Below are 20,370 nucleotides of genomic sequence, written 5' to 3' on the forward strand. Positions count from 1 at the left end.
AGTAACACCTGATTCCTACAGTCACATTCAGGAAGAAACCTAAGTGACTAATACCAGTAAACACCACCCACCCACATACGCAAATTACTTCCAAAACTGAAATATGGCTTGAACGTTATTTGAAAAGGAAGCTGAACAAATAATATGTATACATAGCAAAGAGGGAAGAATTCTCATAGCAGTAAGTCAATTCCTTAAACATTCAATTTTTTTAATAATGCAAACAGCACGCTAATTAAGGAAAACCATTTTCCTTAGCAATGCTTGACAAAAATATTGATAATCATGAATCTAGAAAGCAACAGAGGACATAAGACAACTAGCAAATTACATTTTAGAGTGTGTTTAAAATTACTTCCTTGGATGTTCCCTTAAACATCTTAATTATGTTTTAGTAATAAATTGCCTGTAATATTCACAACGTTGTATAGAAGTATGTCTGGAAGCACTGATGACGAGGAAAACGTAAAACAGAAGAAATTCCTTTAAGTCTTGGCTTCTGTCAATGTCTAACTGCAGAGCAGCAGAGTGTCAAGGCATAAATGAAGAAGTGTGAGGCTAGATCAGTTAGAATTCATATCCAGATATATACCCTGGCTGAAGAAAGAAAAGCACCTAGTGTGTTCAGGATACTTCAAAAACTCCAGATGGCAAGAAGGCTACATGTAGCTCACGATCACTGTTAACATGACCTACTGGTAAGGCAGAACACCCCACTTCTGACTGGCTGGAGTACCTGATTTATACACAAACAAGAGATTATTTAAAGGAGAATGGATTATTACTTGAGGATAACACAATAATTCTTAGTTCTAGCAATACTGCCAGATTTAATAACAGGAAGACAGCATTACTTAAATTCTTAAACCAGTCATCATTCCCTAGGAATATCTGTATTTCACCATGTGTTAAGGTTTGCTTTTTGACCGTTTCTGTGGTTTCCGACACATCAAATACACTTGCCAGATAACAGAAGTGTAGCAAAATAAGTAATCGTGTCTGTCAAAAACTTCAATCATTTGCAGCCTCCTTGGAAAACTATCTTCAGCTATACCCTTGATCATAGTCATCATGACCTGAATTCTACTCTATTTGGGAAGGAAAGAAAAGTCAAGATCATATGAGTCATTGTTTTCAGTAGCTCAGTCAATACCCTCTCCAGTTAGACATGACATAGTAACACTTAAACTACACCAGTGCACAGAAAAAGTTGCTAGAAAAAAAAAAAAAAATCAAGGACAATGTACAGAAAATTACTTCTTTGGCTGTCCTTCCTATAATTCTAAACAAAGACAGCTGAACAGAGGGTAGAGGAAGGTTTGTGTGAAAAATATCAATGCATGCAATAAAAAAATTGATCTGAAGCTCTAAAATACTGGAGGCTGTTTCTTAGTAAAAACATATTCAAAGTATGATAAGATGCTCTACTAAGATACTACTATAACTTAATTATACACAGAAGAGGTTCCCCAGACCATGTTTCACAGAAAGCAACTTTCCAACATCACAGAATTTAAAAATATCAGCATTAAGGCTAACCATGACATCAAAACAATGCTGCTTACAGCATATAGCTTCCTTGGTAATGCTGCTCATGGACCAAGGTTAAGAATCACTGCACAGTTGTTTCATTGCTGCAGATTTCTGTTATTAGCTGTGTCATTTGATTAGCAATAACTACATCCATTTTTCCCCCTCTAATAACCAAGATGATGATCTGTAAATCAAAGCAAGTGTTAGGTTGACTTAAAGGAATTTAACTACAACCTTTATTCCTTCAAATTCTGAGCCAAGGGACAACAAATGTTAAAGTACTTCATATCTCCTGTGGAGGATTTACTTTTCCGTAACAGAAGGTTAGCATTTACTTATTAGCTTCCTTAATCAAGCACTAACCATACTTATGTTTTCAGAGATCAGTATCAACATTTATAATCTGCTGTTTTAAACTGGAATGTTAAATACAACTGCTAGTCTTTAAGAAAAAAAGATTTAGTTTCCACCGAACAAGCATTAAACTGCTGTAAAATATTCTGGTTTGCATTTGGGAGGGAAGGGAGGGGAAGAGAGTTGCATCAGAAAATACCAGTACCGGTATTTGTGGTATACGTTACAAAGTAGTTGACAGATGTTACAAACATCAGAAGCAGCATATATACAGAATAGAGCAATTCTGAGGTGTCTAAAATTGTAACCATCTTGACATTAATCTGCTCCTATGACAAGCAAAAGGTAAAAGCCAAGAAATGCAAAGCTGAATTCCATTCAGCGTGCATTACGTGAACTCAAACTCCTGCAGCAATTCTTCAGTATCACACAGGTGATGTAAAAACACAAATTAATCTTTAGGCATGATATATTTAAAAATAAATATATTAACCTTGACTTAACCAGTTTAGAAACAAAGCTTAAGGCTACTTGCTTTACATTACATTCTTAGCACTTGGGTAAGATAATCATGAAACAAGAGTTTAATTTTTCTGCACGTGTACCTACTGAGTTTCATGGTTAAACTGACCATAGAGGGTAACCAGTTTGCCTGTTACGTTCTTCCAAGGAAGAGGAGGAGAAAAATAGGAAGTGCAGCCCTACAGCTGCAGGAACTGGCAGGAAAAGCCCAAAGCAAGCAAATTGCTTTGAATTCAGAGTTTATACAATAGAGACTATTCTTCAAGTTGATTCTCAGTTTGTAACTTATTTTTATTACAAAATTTAAAATAGGAGAGAGCAAAGCAAAAAAAGCTCTACAGAAGTCAATCATCTTATATCCTAATGTTTTCTTAACTAAAAGAACCAAACAATTTGAGATGCATCAAAATAAACCCTGTAAAAAGTTTCAATTTTTAAAGTTTTTTTTTTTTTTTTAATGCCAAGAAAAGATAACGTTAGGGCACTAATAGCTAAAGAGCAACAAAAACAACCACTCAATTTTGGCAGGCAGTGAAAATTAGGAAGGCTGCAGTCCATATAAACGTGAACGGAACTCCAAGATGTCTGATGACAGCATTAAGCAACTCTCCTCTGCACTCAGCAGAGCGGGCTCTGCATGACTCACCAGCAGAACAATCACAAGCACTCAGCACATGGCTTTCTGTAATTATATCCTTCACAGAAGGCTAACTTATGTTGGCACATTTTAGTCCAATATAAAATATCTACTTCTAAACAAAGTATTCAGATCCCAGGAGAAGCCATTTATAACAGGAGGAACACAAAAGAAAGTGATCAGAAAGTTATGTAGAACACATTATGGCTTTAAAACAAAGAGTCTAATTTTTTTTTTCTAGAAAGCTGGTGAAGAAATAATAATTATTTTTAAAATAGTTTGTTTCTTAGCCACTAAAAGCCAGATAGTTTTATCTGCACTCTTACTCTCTACCTTCACACTATATTAACATTTTCTTGTAAATATATACATCTTGAAAAAGAAATGCCTGACAAAGGGAGAATAAGGCACAGATACACAAATTAAAAACACTGAACAGTCCATAATGCTCATCAGCAATCAATCAACTAACAGCTTTGAAATGCTAACCATCCTTATACAAAAATTTGGTGTACTTGGAAAAGTTGTTTCCTACAAACATAAACATATACCAACATCCCATGGTTGGTCCTTAAATCAATTGGCATTTACTTATTATAGGGAAACTGTTATAGCAGACCAGTTTAATATTCATTTTTAATCTTAGCCAGTTAGGATAATTAGGATTTAAATTTTAAACAAATGAACAGCTAATCCCAGATTCAATACAAATTCGGGACAAGGCTTTTTTAACTGGCATGTAAGAACGGCAATTTTACTTGGAATTTTTCTTGTCCTATATTAATGTAATGCAGGAGGGTGCATAATTCTGCCCCTGAATGACTGGTACAAAAACCCTGAGCCTAAGCACTTCCACTGAACTAACAGTAAGATACTAAGTGTTCGTATTAGCATTAAAATAGTGGGAGAGAGCAAGACCTTTGAGAGAAAAGAAAAAGCCAAGATCTCAATCCAACTAGAGCAAAAGTTATCTTATTTTTAGCTAGAGAGTCCAGAACAGACTCTGGGGAAAAAAAAAGTGACGATTTGCTAGAATATATTGATGGACTGTACTGGCACCCCCAGTACAGCATGCTCACATCATGCAATGCAACTGGCATCTTAAAACTGTCTTGTCTCCCTGTTTAAACTGGGGCTGCATCTAGACCTAGTATCACAGAACCATTCAGGCTGGAAGGGACCACGGGGGTCTCTACTCCGACCTCCTGCCAAAGGCAGGGACAACACTGAATTCAGACCAGATTGTCAGAGCTTTCTCCAGCTGCATCCTGAAAACCTCCATGGACAGTGATTTTGCAGCCCCCTGGGCATCCTATTCCAATGCCTGATTGTCCTCCTAGTGAGCCCTCTCCTCCTCCCCAAACCCAATATAAAGTTGAAACCTTCTGATTAAATTTATGACCCTCACTTCTCATCATCCTTCCAGGAATCTCCATAAAAAGCCAGGCTCTGTCTTCTCAGCAACCTCCTCATAGGTATTAGAGGTCACTATTAGGTGTCCTAAAACCATCTCTTCTCCAGGCCACACAACCTCTTCTAGTAAGTCACATGCTCTAGCCCCTTGACCATCCTGTGTATCCTTAATTACAGTTTCATACAGAAATATTAACCAGAAGCAGTTTACTTAAAAGAACCTAACCACTCTGGATTGAGTCTCCTGTTGTTCTGCACTGAAGATGGATTTGCAGTTTGTGGGAAAACACAAATGCCTGTAAAAAATGAGCAAGTCATGTACTCTTTGGATAAAGACAAGTATTGCATCCTATGACAAACTTGTATTCACCTAGTTCTGCTGCTGGAAAAGTTGTATCACTTGCATACAACAAGGAATTCCCCACCCACTGCAGTAGAGTAAGATTTCAAACAGGTTAAGATGTCAGAAGCACCAAACAAACAAGTCCTAAGCTGGCATATTCACTACTTTAATCTTATTTATATAGAAGAAAACTAAATTCACCCTCTTCTCTTCCAAAATTAATATTCAGACCTTTTAACTGATCTTTTCCTGTGAATTATTATATGTAATTTTCAGATTATTGAAGACATTTACATTGATTGTCAAAAGTCTGACCTTTGGCAGGCGCTGTAAGATACCATGCCAAAGGAAACAATCACACCTAAGCATTAATATGGAGGTCTGAGAACTTTTATAAAGAAAATTTTAATAAATAGTACAGCTTTTTTACATAAAGCAGATACAGTACTTGAATAATAGTTGAATGCTTTTGTAACATACGTAAAATACTAAGACTTTTAGTACAGAAGATAAATAGTCTCTCAGGAGTTTCCCCACACTTACATTGGAGGGCCAACTGTCTGTCTGCAGTTGGAAGTTAACAGTTAAGCAGCAATTAAATTTAAAACACATAAGTTTGTTCCTAAGCATATCAAAGCTGATGTCAAAGATGGAAATACAATGTATATAAAATGACAGTAAAAAGGCTAAGATATTTTAGAAATTCATGCTGATAATTTTATACAACAGATGGGCAACAGGCATTCTACAGGTCTGCTATCAGTCTTGATTAATCATCTTTACCAATAAGCCACAGAAGAACTCAATCTACGCAAAACTTTTGGTGTAAAGAGAATCTGAATAACAAGGGGCGTATCTGGGATGAAGCAATAATGAAAGCGTCGACCTATTAAAAATAAATCAGTGCTGTTTTGAAATTTCATTCTTTAAATCCATTCTCAGATATATTGCAGATAAAAGCTTCAAAATAAGACTATAAAAGGGTTTCTATTAGTTTAACAAAATAAATAAATTTACAAATAAATAAGAAGTCTCACTTCAAGGCTGGTCTCTGTAATGCATGGATATTAATAGAAAGCTCTTTTAACCAGTTGTGTTGGTTGCTTTTTAAGATGTATATGGGCAGTTTCTTCAAATATAACTTTTTTATTATGTAATCAATGTCACAATGTATTGTTTATATGAGATTTCCCTAAGCAAGATACAAACCAACTAGCAGAGAATTTAAAACAGCAGCAAGAATGGAGAGTATCAAGAATAAAGGATAGCAATAGCTTGCCTGCCCAAAAAGAAACCTTGTCCAAGATGGGGATAATCTTGCTTGTTTCCTCCCTGTATCAGCTTCAGTTTCCTATCAGCTGCAGTGGAAACCCATTTCCTTTCTAGCAGGAATGAACCCAGCACAGCCCATCCTCTGTGGATGTGGACACTTTCTAAGCATGTAGATCCTACTCTAGAGGAACAACAGAAAGTCCGATACTTCTAATTGCTCACAGACTTCAACCGGAAGCCAGGGAAAGCCCTCTCCCAACAACAGTCTTCACCTCTGTTAAACTGTTCGTACTGTGTGGAAAGAAATCAATCAATTCCTTGGGGGCATGGCAATGAAGGGAGGCATACTTGATCAGCAGAAGTAGAATAAACAGACTGAAGAACTGCAGAGATGGTAAGCACTTTGAAAAAAGTAAAAATACTACACAAATCCTGTCCTTTAAAGTGTTTTCCACAGTTTATTCTGTATATCTTCTTTAGTTGAACTCCGTTCCTACAAAGGTTTATTCACATGTCAACATTAGTCAGTGAAACTACTTAAAAAGTGTCCAAAATCCAGTAGAAGGTTAGGGAGTTCCGAATAAAGGTTTTAAACCTAGAATCAAGGGCCACACAGCATTAATTACATTGCTGGGGTGCAGTATTAAGGTCTTAATCCTAACCCGTGACTTTGGTCCTGAAGTATCAAACAGTTAATAGTGCAAATAAACCCAAATCAGTGCCCACACTTCAGAAAAGGTAAAGGAAAAGATTCATACCAACACAAACAACAACACAGATGCCAACTGGAATAAAATCAGCAACTTAAAGTGATGTATAAAACCACTGCATATGTAGTAATAATAATAACCACCATAGAATCAGACCACAGTTCTGAAAACCAAGAGAACACATAAATCTGTTTCCTCCCCCCCCCCCCAAACTTTTGGCTCTCGTGCTAGCATCTTTCTGATAAATCACTGCTCTGGCAAAGAGGAAGCTTAGCTGCAACAGTATTCTCCTCTTGAAAGTACAAGTAATTTCTTAAACTGAAGTGCCAAACTTATTTTAATTGTTTGTGAAGTCTACCTGCAATTTCAGCTGAATTGTCTCGCTTAAAAAAGCAATGGCAAGGAGAGAGGACAAAAGAGCCATATGATGCGCTCTACTTTCTATCAAGGATGGTTGCATATCAACCATGGTTGAACTATCTACTAGCCATTCAGAGAAGGAAGCATGCTAATTTGAAAGTTAAGCCATACTAAAATTACTATTATACTGATTCTTGCAGCATGTACCTATAAAAACCTTCAACAGATTGTAACATTTTGACTAACATAAATAACAAAGGCAAAAATGATTGTGTTCTGCTCAGCTAAGCACTTTTTTTTTTTTTTTTTTTTTTTAAAAAGGAGGGCAAGGAGGTTGTTTGTCTTTACCTTATATAGTATAAGGAGCACTATATATCACTAACACACAACATGCTCAAAAAAATAAAACAGCGTCCCAAACCCCTAATATAACAAAATTACAAGGGCAATCCACAAATAATCCCACTGAAGTCAAGAGACTAAAGCTTATAAATATGAATACATTTTAGCATTGCTGCTCACACCAAATTAAGGCAGAAATAGCCAATGACATAGCTAGGGAAAAGGTGGTGTGTGGTTAAGCATTCATTTTTTGGAAGACAGCAAATTGACCATTTTCATCACAGAAAATAAATCAGAGACAATCAGATGACACATTTATCATAAATGTAATGATCTTAGAAAGAAAACAGAACACTAACAGCTTCAAAGATATTACTGTATTAATCAAATATTTACAGTGTCCAGGTTTTATATCAATAGGTAGCATTCAGCTAAAATGCAAACTGCAGGTGGACAGAATGGTCTTGCCACTGTCTTCATTTAAGTATATTATTAAACATGAACTTTTCAGATGTTGTCACTTCAAAAAGCAACAGCTCAACCAAAACACAAAAAAACCTGCACAGCATCATAAAGAGTAATGGTTATCAAAACAAATACAAGAAAACAAAAACAGCAGCTATGGCAATTCCCTCAAGTGTTCTGTAAGAAGGCTTAGCGGTACAGGATCATAGCCAACGGATGCCCTGGCAGTAACATGCAAGCTATTACAGAGAGCTATAAAATAGCAAACTGATAAGATGTAGCTATAGCCATTAAAAAAAATCCTGAATGTAAGCATTATTTCTGCTTAAAAATATGACTACAAAAACAGGAAAGTCAAATTGCATTTGACAAGTAAGTGACAAAGTCATTTTTATATTGATTAACAATATACAAAAAACCCTGCCAAATAATTCCAAATTTTAATTAAAATTCCTACCATTCTGCAATTTATGTACTAAACCCCTATGAACAAAGGGATTAAAATAATAAAATCTCACTATTTACACAGACCAAAAAACACTGCCTTCAAGTGCACACACTATTCCAGGAATATAGTCTTTTACCAAAGAATTCTGCATGCAGAATAGGTCAGTGTTTTAAGGGTATTATCTTAGCCTATTATTTAAAATGTGAGCTAGAAGAGTAGGTAACAGAGGGCTGGAAATCTCAGTTTTGAAGCCAGAAAGGATGATGATAATCAAATACTGCAGACAGAACTCCAGAAAGTGGTGCAACTTGATGGCCATGTCTATTTCTCATGCCTACTGTATTTATGTTGCAGCCAATTTTTCAGGTAAGTATAAAATTATTAGCTAGATATTTCAAGTATCAAACTCAGCTAGTTCTTTTCACAGGCCCACCTTAACAACTATTTATCCTTTTGTTAATAATGTGTTGTTTATTTCAAGACTGAAATTGTGTAGTAAAAATAAAGGAAGAGGGAGCACAAGCAATGCTAAAGAATGATGAATCCTAGGCAACAATTCTGAAATGCTATCAAGATACTCCTTACACTGGAGAAATCCAAATTGCTTTATTAAAGAAAATAGAAGTCATATGCATGTACAATCTAAGAGTCAAGAGAAGAAGCCAGATGTTCTCTCACACAAATAAATAATTTGCTATGAGAGCTCCGACTCTTGCATACAAAACTCTGCATACGTTCAGATCTGCAGCAACACCTTGCTCTTGATACAACAGTACATCGCCACTCTATGTAACCACCTAGGTACTAGAAAAGAAAATGAATCTTATCCCCCCCCCATTGACTTAACTCTTGGTTAAAAAAAAAAAAAAAAGAGGAAAAAAAAGTCTTCTGACTCACTGAAAAGCTGTTTTGTGCACCCTTCACTGAGAGATCTGAATCTGCTTTAACAGTATGTGGTTTGTGTGAAATTATAATCTACTAACTGCTATTTTTAAACTTTTGCTCATCTTTTTCCTACTCAGGAAAACATCTGCCTGCCATTAGCAATAAAGGTCTACCTGTCATTAGCAATAAAGGTAACAGGATGGAGAAAGAGGCACTGCAAAACTCTCAGTAGCCCTACAGAGTATCCATCCATAGGTTAGGTCCCCTAATGGGAAATACTGAAGGTTTATCTCAATGATCATTAAGTATGACCTGAAAGCAGTTACGTATGATCTTGAGAAATACCAAATGAACGAAAACTGCTTTCTTCTAACATAATCCCTCTCCAATAAACCCAAAGGGTAACAGGAGAAAAAAAAGAAATATTTGCACTGACTGCTTTTAGAGGTCTCAGTTACTTCAAAATCCTTCTACTGGTATTGTACTGCATTCTGAATTAAATTCAAATCCTTAGTAGTTGGCTTCTTACCACTCTGTTCACTGCTTCCCACACTACTACTGCTAAAATTTCTTAAACTGAGCCCAATGAATTCTTATGTGAAAGCTCCAGTCTTTCTTTTCATACTTTCCTTCATGCTTAAAACTCTTTTTCCCCCCCCCCCCCCACTGTCGTTGTTGCCCAGGTAGTAAGGCATGCTCTCCACCTGTTGCATATTATCAACTCTGTTATTCTAAGTTTACTGGATAACGCATTTGAAAAGGTCCAGGTATATGCACTGCAGTTTTGCAGAGCTGAAAGAAAGGATTAAGAATATTAATTGCATATCCACTAGGCCTAAGAATTAAAAGTACAGTAAACTGGTTTGGCCTCTACTTAAAAAGTTTCCCTTTTTTATTAAATATTCATTCTAAGTCTTTAATGACATTGTTCTTCAATTACTTCCCACACACCACTTGGTTTTAATAATTTTTAACACAATTTACTCCAATGTTGTCAATAACAATACTTTTTCTAGTATAGGCAATGCTCTAGAACCTCTTCAAGGACAGAAAAAAATGCAAAAAAAACCAGAAAAAGATGCTTTTAAAGTGTAAAGTCAAAAAAGTTTCAAAAATATCACAGAAAATTTAGATTTTTGCAGCCTCCTGCACGTCACGGTCCCAAACACTGATGTAAGCACCAGAGAAAGGCTTCTATTTTATCAATTAGCAATAATCAAGTTAAATCAATTCGCAGTTCACAACACATTAAGAATACCATCTCACAGACAGTTCCCAACAGACTAAACTAGGACTTCATGATATAATACTATAATAATAAACAGTAGGACACCCACTCGTGATCTCCCAGGCCTCTTAAAAATTGAAAACACACATCGTCAAGAGTACAAACTTCAAAAGGAAGATGAAAATTTTGGTTGCAGAAAAGTTGATTCTACATCACTCTTCCTGATCTTTTTCAAGACGTTCTTTTTTTACTTCCTACAAAAAACAACGCTACCATCCTCCTCCCACTTCATCCCTTAATTCCCTACATTCACAGGAGATATGCCAAACTGAATACTTTCCTGATAGTATCTCCAAAAATCCACCTCCTTCCTGTTACTTCTTGCAGACATTTATAGTCTCCTGAATGCTATCCTCTTTGACAGGCATCAATCTAGATTATAATCTAAATCACCCAGTTTCTCTCATGCTACTCCAATTTTTCTAAAATACAGACAATCAATTTTCTCTCTCTCCTCCCCCCCAACTCACTTTCATCCTCTATCTACATCAGACTGAAATTCCTCATCCTCACCTTAAAGGCTGTATACAGCTCTGCCCTGCCTCACATAGTTTACATCTCCATCACTTGCCTGATGATAGTCTGTATTTCACTAAATCCTTTTTCCTTAGAGGTGACCTGGAAAGAAGAAAAACACTGGGGTTTTTGCTTCCTTATGATGAAAGCTTGACCGGTTCATCAATAGAGGTTTGAATCTTGTTGGGTCTCCGCCTTCTGAAACACCAGTCTATCATACCTCCTGCAATAACATGCCATCAACCCTTATTTGTTTTTTTATAGGGTTGGGCTTTAAGATAACTCAAAATTGTACACTGGGTATCATCAACCCTCAGCACCACAGAGTGCCACATACTCAAACAGAAGCATAAAAAGTAAGTGTAATAAAGATATTTTAAGAGCAACTAAACATCAGTCCTCGCCTAGATTTAAGTCATAGCAGTTTATCTTAGAATATATATATATATATATATGTATATATTTTAAGCTGCACTCGAAAAGGCACTTCTGGTCTTTCTCCGAAGATCGTAAAGCCAACAGCAGAACACGCAAGGCCAGTTGATCCTACCTGCTCTTTTGCTGCCTTACCCTACGCGCATCTCAACGCTGCCATGCCCACAACATCTCCCACGCCCGCAGGAGCTGCGCAGCCCTCTGCGCACCTTCACCTCCCCTGCCACAAAACCCGCTCTAGGCCAGACGCGCCGCCTCCTTCCCAACCGCCCCCCCAGCAAACCCTTCCCGCCCGTCGACGGCCGCGGCGCCCCGACGGCCCCCCCGTACCTGTCCATGGTCTGCGGCAGGGCCAGGCCCGTCTCCTCGGACATGGCCGCCGCCGCCAGGCCACGCTTCCGCGGCGGCGGGGAGGAGCGGGCCGCGCCGCGGGCCGGGGCCTGGGGCAGGAGGGGGGCCGGCGCCGGGGAAGCGGCACGCTCGGCGCGCGGCGGGGGCAGGGCAGCGCGGCCGCCCCTCCCTCGGCAGGCGGGGACGAGGCGGGCGGGGGGCCGGTCGCTCAGGCGGGACGGGACGCGACGCGACGGGACGGGGCTGCGCGCGGTTGCTTTCGGCCGGGACCGCCGCCGCCGTGAGGGGGGGTGGGGGGGGGGCGGTGACTCCTCTGTGAGGTAAGAGCCAAGCGGCGGCCGTGGCGCCTCCCCAGTCGCCCAGTGCGCCTGCGCCAGGGCACAAGCCGCGGCGCCCGCAGCACGCTGGGAAATGTAGTCCTGGCGCCTCCGGGCGATTTAAAGGTCCCCCGGGGCGCGCGCCCCCCTCCCCCTTGCTCCCCGGCCCTCCCTATGCCTCTGCTCGCTGCTGCCGCTGAGTAGTCGCTGCTGGCACCGCTCGCGCGCGGGGCAGGTAGGGGACGCGGCGGGAGGGGGAAGGTCCCCCCGGCTCCGCTCCACGCCTGCGGCGGTGGGCGGTGGAGGAGGGGGAAGCGCCCTCGCGCCGCCGCCCGCCTTCTCGCGCCGCGACCGCTGCCCTGCGCGGCCCCTCCCCCCGCGCGTGAGGGGAGGCCACGCAACGGCCGCTCGCACCTCCTCGCGCGCGCAGGGAGGGAGGGAGGGAGGGAGGCGGCGGCCGAGGCCGGGCAGGAGCAGCCCCCCGCGGCGGGCCGGCAGGTGCAGGCGGCAGCCGCGAGGGCGGAGGGGCCGCTGCAGGTGCCCGGTCGCGGCGGCCGGGCTGCCAAGGAGGGCGGTGGCTGGCGCAGCGGAAGGGAAGGGAGCCCGTTTCCGCGGGTTTGTTGGCAGCGGGGAGGTAAAACGCCCCCCTGTGCCTGGCCCTCGGCACTGGGGACGGCCTGAGCCCCTCTGGGAGCAAGCGGGGTGAGGTGCAGGACGGCAGTGCGGGGGTAACCGTAACTCGGTATTTCAGTTCGTAGGTGTGCTTCCTAATGCGGGAGGGAAAAGAAAGAAAAAAACCCAAACTTCTAAAGTGCTTTTAAAATCTGTCGTATGCTCTGAAGTTGATGTGCAGCACCACAGTGTAAGAAATTGGAAATTTAGAATCTGAAAAGCATTTTGAGAACAAAGAGGCAGGTGGTGCCTGGAGAAAAGTTACATTCCTCCATCTCCGCCATGGGCGCGCAATGTCGCTCTCCCGCTCTTCACGGTCTGAGTGTAGCTCATTTACTTGTATGTAAAGGTTCTGCGTTATCTCATGTTCCCCAGGCGAGGGGTGATGTCATACTTTCCAGAGACAGTTAAGGCATTCCAGATTCTTGGGAAGCTTCGTTAGCAAAGATCAACTGTGGCCTTTCCTTTTCAGGTTGTATGACTCGTATACATATTTTTTTTAATAACTGGGCCTTGTAATGAGTTTTGTTACATGTAGCGAGTCCCTGATACCTCATGTAAGTTATAACCTGGTTATACTGTAATTAGTGCACAAGGTGGTAGTTTACCAGGCCCACCCCAGAAACAGGCATCTGCATCAATGTGCATCTGTTCTCCGTTGAGACAAGTAGCATTTGTTTGGTGGGTATACATGGCTGTAGTGATCAGGTAAAATAGGAAGCAATCTTTATGAATATCCTGAATTCTCTGACCCTGATGCCTTAGCTACAGAAAAATCACTCTGAGAGTCTGGAGGTGTTGTAAAAACGGGTGTGAAAAAGCAAAATATTGCAACATTGTCAGATTACAGAATAATATAAATGTAGAAGTTGGTCGCACAGTTGGAGTCCCTCAACTAAGAATGCATTAGACCTCGGTTTACGTACGTTATTTTAAGCTTCTACCGTTATTTTGTGTCTGACCTTATCTTTCCCAGATATTTTCCATTTATCCTTTCACAGCCTGATTTGGACTTTTAAGCTATGCTATATGTGTAGAGTGGGTGTGGGAGGCACTGTTCGCTTGTTTTTTAATTACGCAGTATCGTAAATGGGAATGCTGAAGTGGTTTCTAAGCGTATTTTATTGGAAGTATGTATAGAAGGCAGAAGGAAGATGTCAAACTGACGTGCTAGAAAATTTATTTGGTACTTACTCTGGGGACAGTGAAATTCAATTTTGCTTGTGCTGCTGAGAAGTCTTGGGCCTGCAGTGGCCTGGATACACCATACATGGATGGCTTCCTGGAAGAGAACCCAATACGCACTTTGCTGATTAGTCATACAGCTGTTTGTGAAATAGAAGAGGAATATTAGCTATCGGAGTTCCTGGTTTCTAATCTTGGTCTGGAATAAGTGCATTAGCTATTGACCAGAGCACTGATCAGACAAATTAGCTAAATACTTACGTTTTATGTATTTGTCCTCAAGCGTTACAAACTGGACATAAACCAGGGAAGCTGGTTTTATTCCTACGGTTATATGATTTGTGTAATTTCTGTATTTCTGTTTGGGAGATGGGAAGGATGTATTAGTTGCCTGCCATCTAGGATAAACCTATGAGGTTATGATCAGTAATAATGGCGGTGAACAATACTTACACAAGGAAATGTAACCACAACCCAGGATTACTTGGCTACTATACGAGGCTGAAGAATAGTGTGTGAGAAAGAAGGCTCCTTTGCTCTACCACTGACTGACAAGACAGGACAAAACTTGAATATCAGGTCAAATGGTAAACACTTAGCAGGCTTGTACCTCATATTTTTTGCAAACATTAAGCATAAAAAGTTCAGACCCGAAAGCATCCCATAAATAGCTTAAAAATCCTGAAATCTAAAAGCTGGTTTATGCCTCTGTATTGTTCCAGGGTTTGTTGCACAGCATTTTCAATTTGTCTGCTCATTGCAGAATCAAAGTGTGATATAAGAATACATACATAAGCAACTGTTTCTGCACTTTGCGAGAGCTTTCCTCATTGCCTGACAGAGCAGGAGTTGTCATTCCATCCTCATCTCTTCCCCCTAACAAGACCGGATATGCAGCTGCTCTGCTCAAATGCTTTCTTTATTCTCCCCAACAATCTTCCCCTTCAATTCACTTTCCCCCCCCTTTTTCTCTTCCTTTTCCTTACACTTTTTATTCTTTATGCTTCCTGCTTTGCATTAGCAATTTCCATTATAAAGCTCAGGTTGCTTCTTGCTGCTTTTGCATTTTTTAAATTATTGCTTCCCCTATTATTCCCTAATAAATTCCTCTTCCTTCCTTCTTTCTGTCTCCGAGATGTTCATTGCATTGTCTCACTCTGTCCTCTCTTGTCTTCACCTCGTAGTAGCTGCATTTGAGCCTAGTTAGACACAACTCTCCTGGGAACAGACTCCCTTTTGCCAATGCGAGTGAAGGAAAATGATTGCTACTAACTGAGATTAGACTGAGCTCAGCTTCACTGATACTAACAGGACATGGCAGCTATTTTGCATTAAACAAAACTTTTCATTAGAAGGCAAGTATAGTACTTGATGAAAACCACCAAAAATAATATAAGCTATTTAGCGCTTAGCCGAATTTAGGGCTCAATTTACTATCAGATTTATAAGTTGACAGGACATCTTTTAAAATACTAAATTGTTTGGTAACAAACTTATTCAGATTTAAGTTTAATGAAGAAGTTCATAAGCAAGTAATGTAACAATAAATATGGAGATAATATTAAACGTTTACCTAATCATTTCAGCAAGGCCTGACAAAGAGGCTGAATAATAAAGTAATGGTTCCTTAATACCTTTTGATGTGACAACACTGAGAGCGCTGGAATTATTCACTGTTTTCCGCAAAGTGAAGTAACCAGGCAATATGAAAGTATTAATTCTCTCTAGGCAATACTGCATTTTAACTGCTACGATAGCAATGTATAAAATAAATGACAAGATCAGTTAGGCATTTTATATTTACTTCATTCCTTTGTGAAAAGACAAGGAGCCCTCAATGAAACTATAATGAAGCAAATCTAACCTGAGAAAAATGCTTTTGCAGTAAAACTCAGTTTTTCAATAACATAATGCTTCCTTTTTAACCTTCAAGCTAGTTGGAATGTTCACTTTCTGGTAAAAAGACTAGCATAGCTTGTTAGTCGTAGTAGGCTTAAATTACTTAATAATGAATTCAAGGAAATAAGAATACACTGAGTGGATTTCAGAAAGTGAAAATACATTGAGTTAGCTTGGCTCATTTGAGCCTTTTTTACATTTGTTTCTTTGGAACTTGCCCAGGTCAAGTAATTCAGATATCAGATTGAATGAAGCGCTTGTGTTCTGATACAGCTGTTCTTATCATCTTTTTAGCTTTCAATTACTGAAGAGTTAACTGGTAGAAATAAAAATTATTTTTCTTTGAGTGGCTACTAATATAAAAAAGCTGCCTTTATACCTTGACTTTCTTGGTTATAAAGTGCTTTTCCATTTCTGGATGTACAGTAAGCACTCTGCTTTTCTTAATGTTTGATCTACAGAGTGAAGCTGTTCCCTGCGCAGAACTGACAGCAAGGCTCTGGTCCCTTCCACATGCATCCTCAAATCACCTGAAAAGCAATAATCCAGAAATAAAAAGGGACATAAAGGAATGGTATTCAGTGAACAGAGCCAGCCCTGTACTAGCTGGGATATTTCAATAAATGAGAAATTCTCAACTGCTGTAAGAAAGCAGTTTTCCTGGCCTTTAATGATTCAGAGTAGCACAAACAAGTCAGAGCAAGTGTTGAGAAACTCTTAATTACAACATCGACTTAAGGCACGCAGGCCATACAGTCCAACATAAACAGACTGTAGAAAGCAAAGGCCTGTTTTTCAGCAACCCATTTTCAACTCCCCTAATTTCTTTTTCTCAGCTTTAGTCATCTCTCTTTCATCTGTAAAGCAAAGTATATTTCATCCTTTGAACAATCAGCATGCAATTTTACAAAACACGGATGTTTTCACACTGCTGATTTCAATTATGTAACTTCCATACAAGCATTAGCACTTGGTCCGGAATAACCAGAAACTTAGCTATTCATGTATAAGACAGCAAACACAAGTGTCTGTAAACTGAATTCTGAAAGCTACACCTGACCTATATTAATCATCAAAATGTGAATGCATGATGAGAGGAATTCCTTTCAGGCCATGTACTGAAGTGGAGGTTGGAGATATGTGGATCGTGGCTGGTGGAAGGGAGGCAGCTGAAATGAGGAACTGCAGAGTACAGGGCAAATGGAATGTTAAATAGTAAATTTTCTGCCCCCTTTTTTTTCTCAGTAGGATTGCCAGGGTATTAACAATAATTTGGTATTGAAAAACAGTAATTTGGAAATCTGAAGCTATTCATATAGCACCATTTAATGCCTATGTACTGATTTTTATTTGTTTTAAAAAATATAAATGTCCTATTTGTGTATGAGCTTTGGAGTATGTTTTTAAAAATGATACTATAACAGACTAGTATTTTCCTCAGCTAAGAATCATGACACAGTCTCATCTGTAATAGCTGTAATCTTTTAATAGCTGGTATAAGCTTATAATTAATTTCTTGTACTAGAATAGTTTGGCTAGTGATCACTGTTCCAACTAGGTAGCTATTTGATCTGGGTTTATAAATTAATTAAACTATTAGAAGCTCTTATTTTATTATTGACTTCCAGCTCAGTCTGACAGATACTTGTTTTCCCCAGAGCTAGTGATTCAGACTGCAACACTTTTCCCTGGAGAGAGAGAGTGAGTCAGTGTGTGTTTGTGTGTATATGTTTTTCTCTTCGAGCCCCCTTCCTTGCAGGACGCTTGTTCTCACCACAGACCGCAGGGAAAAGCGTGCGTAGGTAAGACTTCAAACCCCATAATTCCGTGGGAGAGCATGCGCCCTGTCCTTCCAGTTGTCAAAGCGCTCTTGCCAGAGTGGTCGCCTATTTGTCATATACCAAATCCGAAAGAGGGAAATAAACACACTGTCATTTTATTGATCTTTAAATACAGAAAATCCAAAGGTAACTGTTCCTTAAGAATTTCTGCATTGACTGCGTGGGTTACTGCATGAAACGGAGCTGGTATTGCTTTGGGGATATAGATTTCCTGTACTGGATTGTAAATTTGCACAAGTACTTACACCAGCAAATAATCAAGAGGTACTGCATATTAGTCTAACATTAGACATTGGCTGGCCTGTCTTTCAAAGTCATTTATTATCCAGTGTTTTTCCATTCAGACTGGCTTCATTCATTAAAGGTAGGTCTTGACCTTGACGAGAGGGTTGAATTATGCAGAAATTTTACCTTTAAGAAGTAATATGAAAATGAATGTGGATTGCAGTCCTCAGGATAAAGTTCAAAAACAAATAGCTAGGTCAAGATACATATTTGAAACAACTGCTGTGGTAGCAACTATAGATAACTTGGTGACTAACTGATTTAAATATACTTTATTGACAACAGAATTTTAACGTTTCAGCTGCTATGTTTTTCTCCCTAAATATATTTTTATATTGATGTCTCAGAACCTGGAGAAGGATAAACATTGCGTTTTTCTCTCTGATGTGGAATCATCAGCAATTTTATGCAGCCTTAGGACTAACAGTGATTTTGATAGAAATGCAGCTAATGGAAAGCTACACAGAGCTTGGATTATTATGGCTTACTGCAGTATTGCTTTAAACTGCCTCACAAGGCTTTCTGCACCCCCAGCAGCAGCAGTGCTGCCCTTTTCAGTTGCAATAGTTTACTCCCTTCTTCTTAGGAACTTGCCGTAATGCTGTCTCACTATATAGTCTGTTCATAAACCCCTGTTGTTAGGCTTACATATTAAACAGGGAAATAATAGACAGCATGAGCAGTAACCTAACTGATAGCAGAAACCTGTCCTGACATTCATTTTTAATTAACAAATGTGTATGGCTTAGAAGAGAGAGAAAAAAAAAGTCTTATAGATAGACGTGGACCATCTGAAAACAGTTGATGTCAGAAAGTAGAGGGTCATTGACAACTTCCTGACACCCTTCTTAATCAATTTATAGATTTGGTTTAAGTTTACTTTGTTTCATTAAACAACATCGTATGATTAGCTCGACAGAAATGTGATTAGGTATCCAGCAATGACTATCTTTGACATGGTTACTCAATTAAAGTAAGGGATTTCGGCTCATTTAAAATACTTTTAAATTTATAATGATCTCTTTAATTGACTAAAAGTCTGCAAAATTTGGAGGTGCCTGTTCTGGTTTCATGCAATTGCTGTTCCTTGACATCTGTATATGCATTAGTGCTAATGTTTTGAAATAATATTTAAGTTTTATTATCTGACCCATTTTATATGAAGTACCTTTTCTAGCAGATGTAAGACTCAATCATGCTATATGCATTTGATTCTTAAAGTTTAAATTTATGCTTATGTATTGGTTTAGCAAATAAATAGCTTTGCTAATCTTCATTTTGTGCATATAAAGATGGCTTTTGAAATGCGGCATGTCTATATTTAAAATATTTTGATTTATCCTGTTTTTATTTTTTATTGTGAAAGCATCAGAAACTTCAGTCTCTAATACTATCTCCCAGATTTGCTCATTTTGATCTTAATCTTTCTATAAACAAATTACTCTCCTTATGATAGTTCATATAGGAAGGTAGTGAGTAGAAATACACTTAAGCAAAGGACTACTTTGATGTAAAATACCATTTTAAACAGAAGGGTTGCAAGGTCACTAAAGGCAAATATAACTGCACATCGGTGTGCATGAACTATCGCTACATCTTCTTTCCCCCCACCTCATCGTTATGATTGTTTCACATGCCTCTTAAGCAAACAGCAAGCTGTCTGGCAAAAAAAAGGCCAGAAAATGATAGTGCAGCTAAGAACTGCTTCCGTAATCAGCGCAAGATTTTGTGCGTGCTTTCTCTCTGTTAAATTTAAATAATTGAAAGCTTGTTTGTTAATTAAGGAAAATAGGCATCCGGCTCCTTTAAAGGTCCCCTAATAGAAAAGGGGTGGAGAAGAGCGAAGACTGGTGTCTTTTTAACCTTGCTGAAGGACGCAGCAGTATTTATTGACGTATGCAAATAACCAGGGGGAGGAGGTGGAGGAGGAGGAGGGTGCTTGGAAAAACAGGAACCAGAATCAGTTTCTCATTGCAGGGTGAGAGCTCTGAGTTCCGGTGTAAGAGAAAAGAGACGTGGCGAAATTGCTGTATATCTCTGCCCTATAAGCACATCTCTCATTTAAACTGAAGGGAAACAAGGCATCAAAAAGGGTGAAGCATCTTACAAAATATTTTAAAGGCAATCTGGCACGATCAAACGTTACATATTCCTAAATGGGGGAGGGGGAGATTACGGGTTTGCCTTGCAACTTGCTGTAGCATAGCACTAGCAATAGGACGAGATTTTTGGCAGGCAGATGATTAAAACAGCCTGGTTTGTAGTATGAATGACAATGTTAATAATCTGTCTTTGTG

General features: G+C 39.3%; 2 protein-coding genes across 7 annotated transcripts in view; one reads left to right on the forward strand and one right to left on the reverse strand.

Annotated features, from left to right (window-relative positions):
- MARCHF5 (membrane associated ring-CH-type finger 5) overlaps window positions 1–12,166 on the reverse strand; it is a 35,976-nt gene extending 23,810 nt beyond the window's left edge. The window contains exon 1 of the mRNA XM_026094162.2: window positions 11,854–12,166. Coding sequence (XP_025949947.1) covers window positions 11,854–11,897 — 44 coding nt within the window. The 5' untranslated portion in view covers window positions 11,898–12,166. The remainder of the gene's footprint in view (window positions 1–11,853) is intronic.
- A 92-nt stretch (window positions 12,167–12,258) lies between these two features.
- The window catches only part of CPEB3 (cytoplasmic polyadenylation element binding protein 3), a 102,718-nt gene continuing 94,606 nt past the window's right edge, over window positions 12,259–20,370 (forward strand). Inside the window, exon 1 of one of the 6 annotated variants that reach the window (XM_026094130.2) lies at window positions 12,259–12,426. Coding sequence is in view for 4 of the 6 variants with exons in the window: in XM_026094126.2 (XP_025949911.1) it covers window positions 19,970–20,051 (82 nt within the window). In the remaining 2 variants the exon portion in view is untranslated. Of the gene's footprint in view, window positions 12,427–12,836; window positions 20,167–20,370 lie in introns of those variants that run through there. The other 5 variants (XM_026094126.2, XM_064514060.1, XM_026094127.2 and 2 more) reach the window with 5 other exon arrangements.

Source organism: Dromaius novaehollandiae, chromosome 6, assembly GCF_036370855.1.
Source record: "Dromaius novaehollandiae isolate bDroNov1 chromosome 6, bDroNov1.hap1, whole genome shotgun sequence".
Taxonomy (NCBI): Eukaryota; Metazoa; Chordata; class Aves; order Casuariiformes; family Dromaiidae; genus Dromaius; species Dromaius novaehollandiae.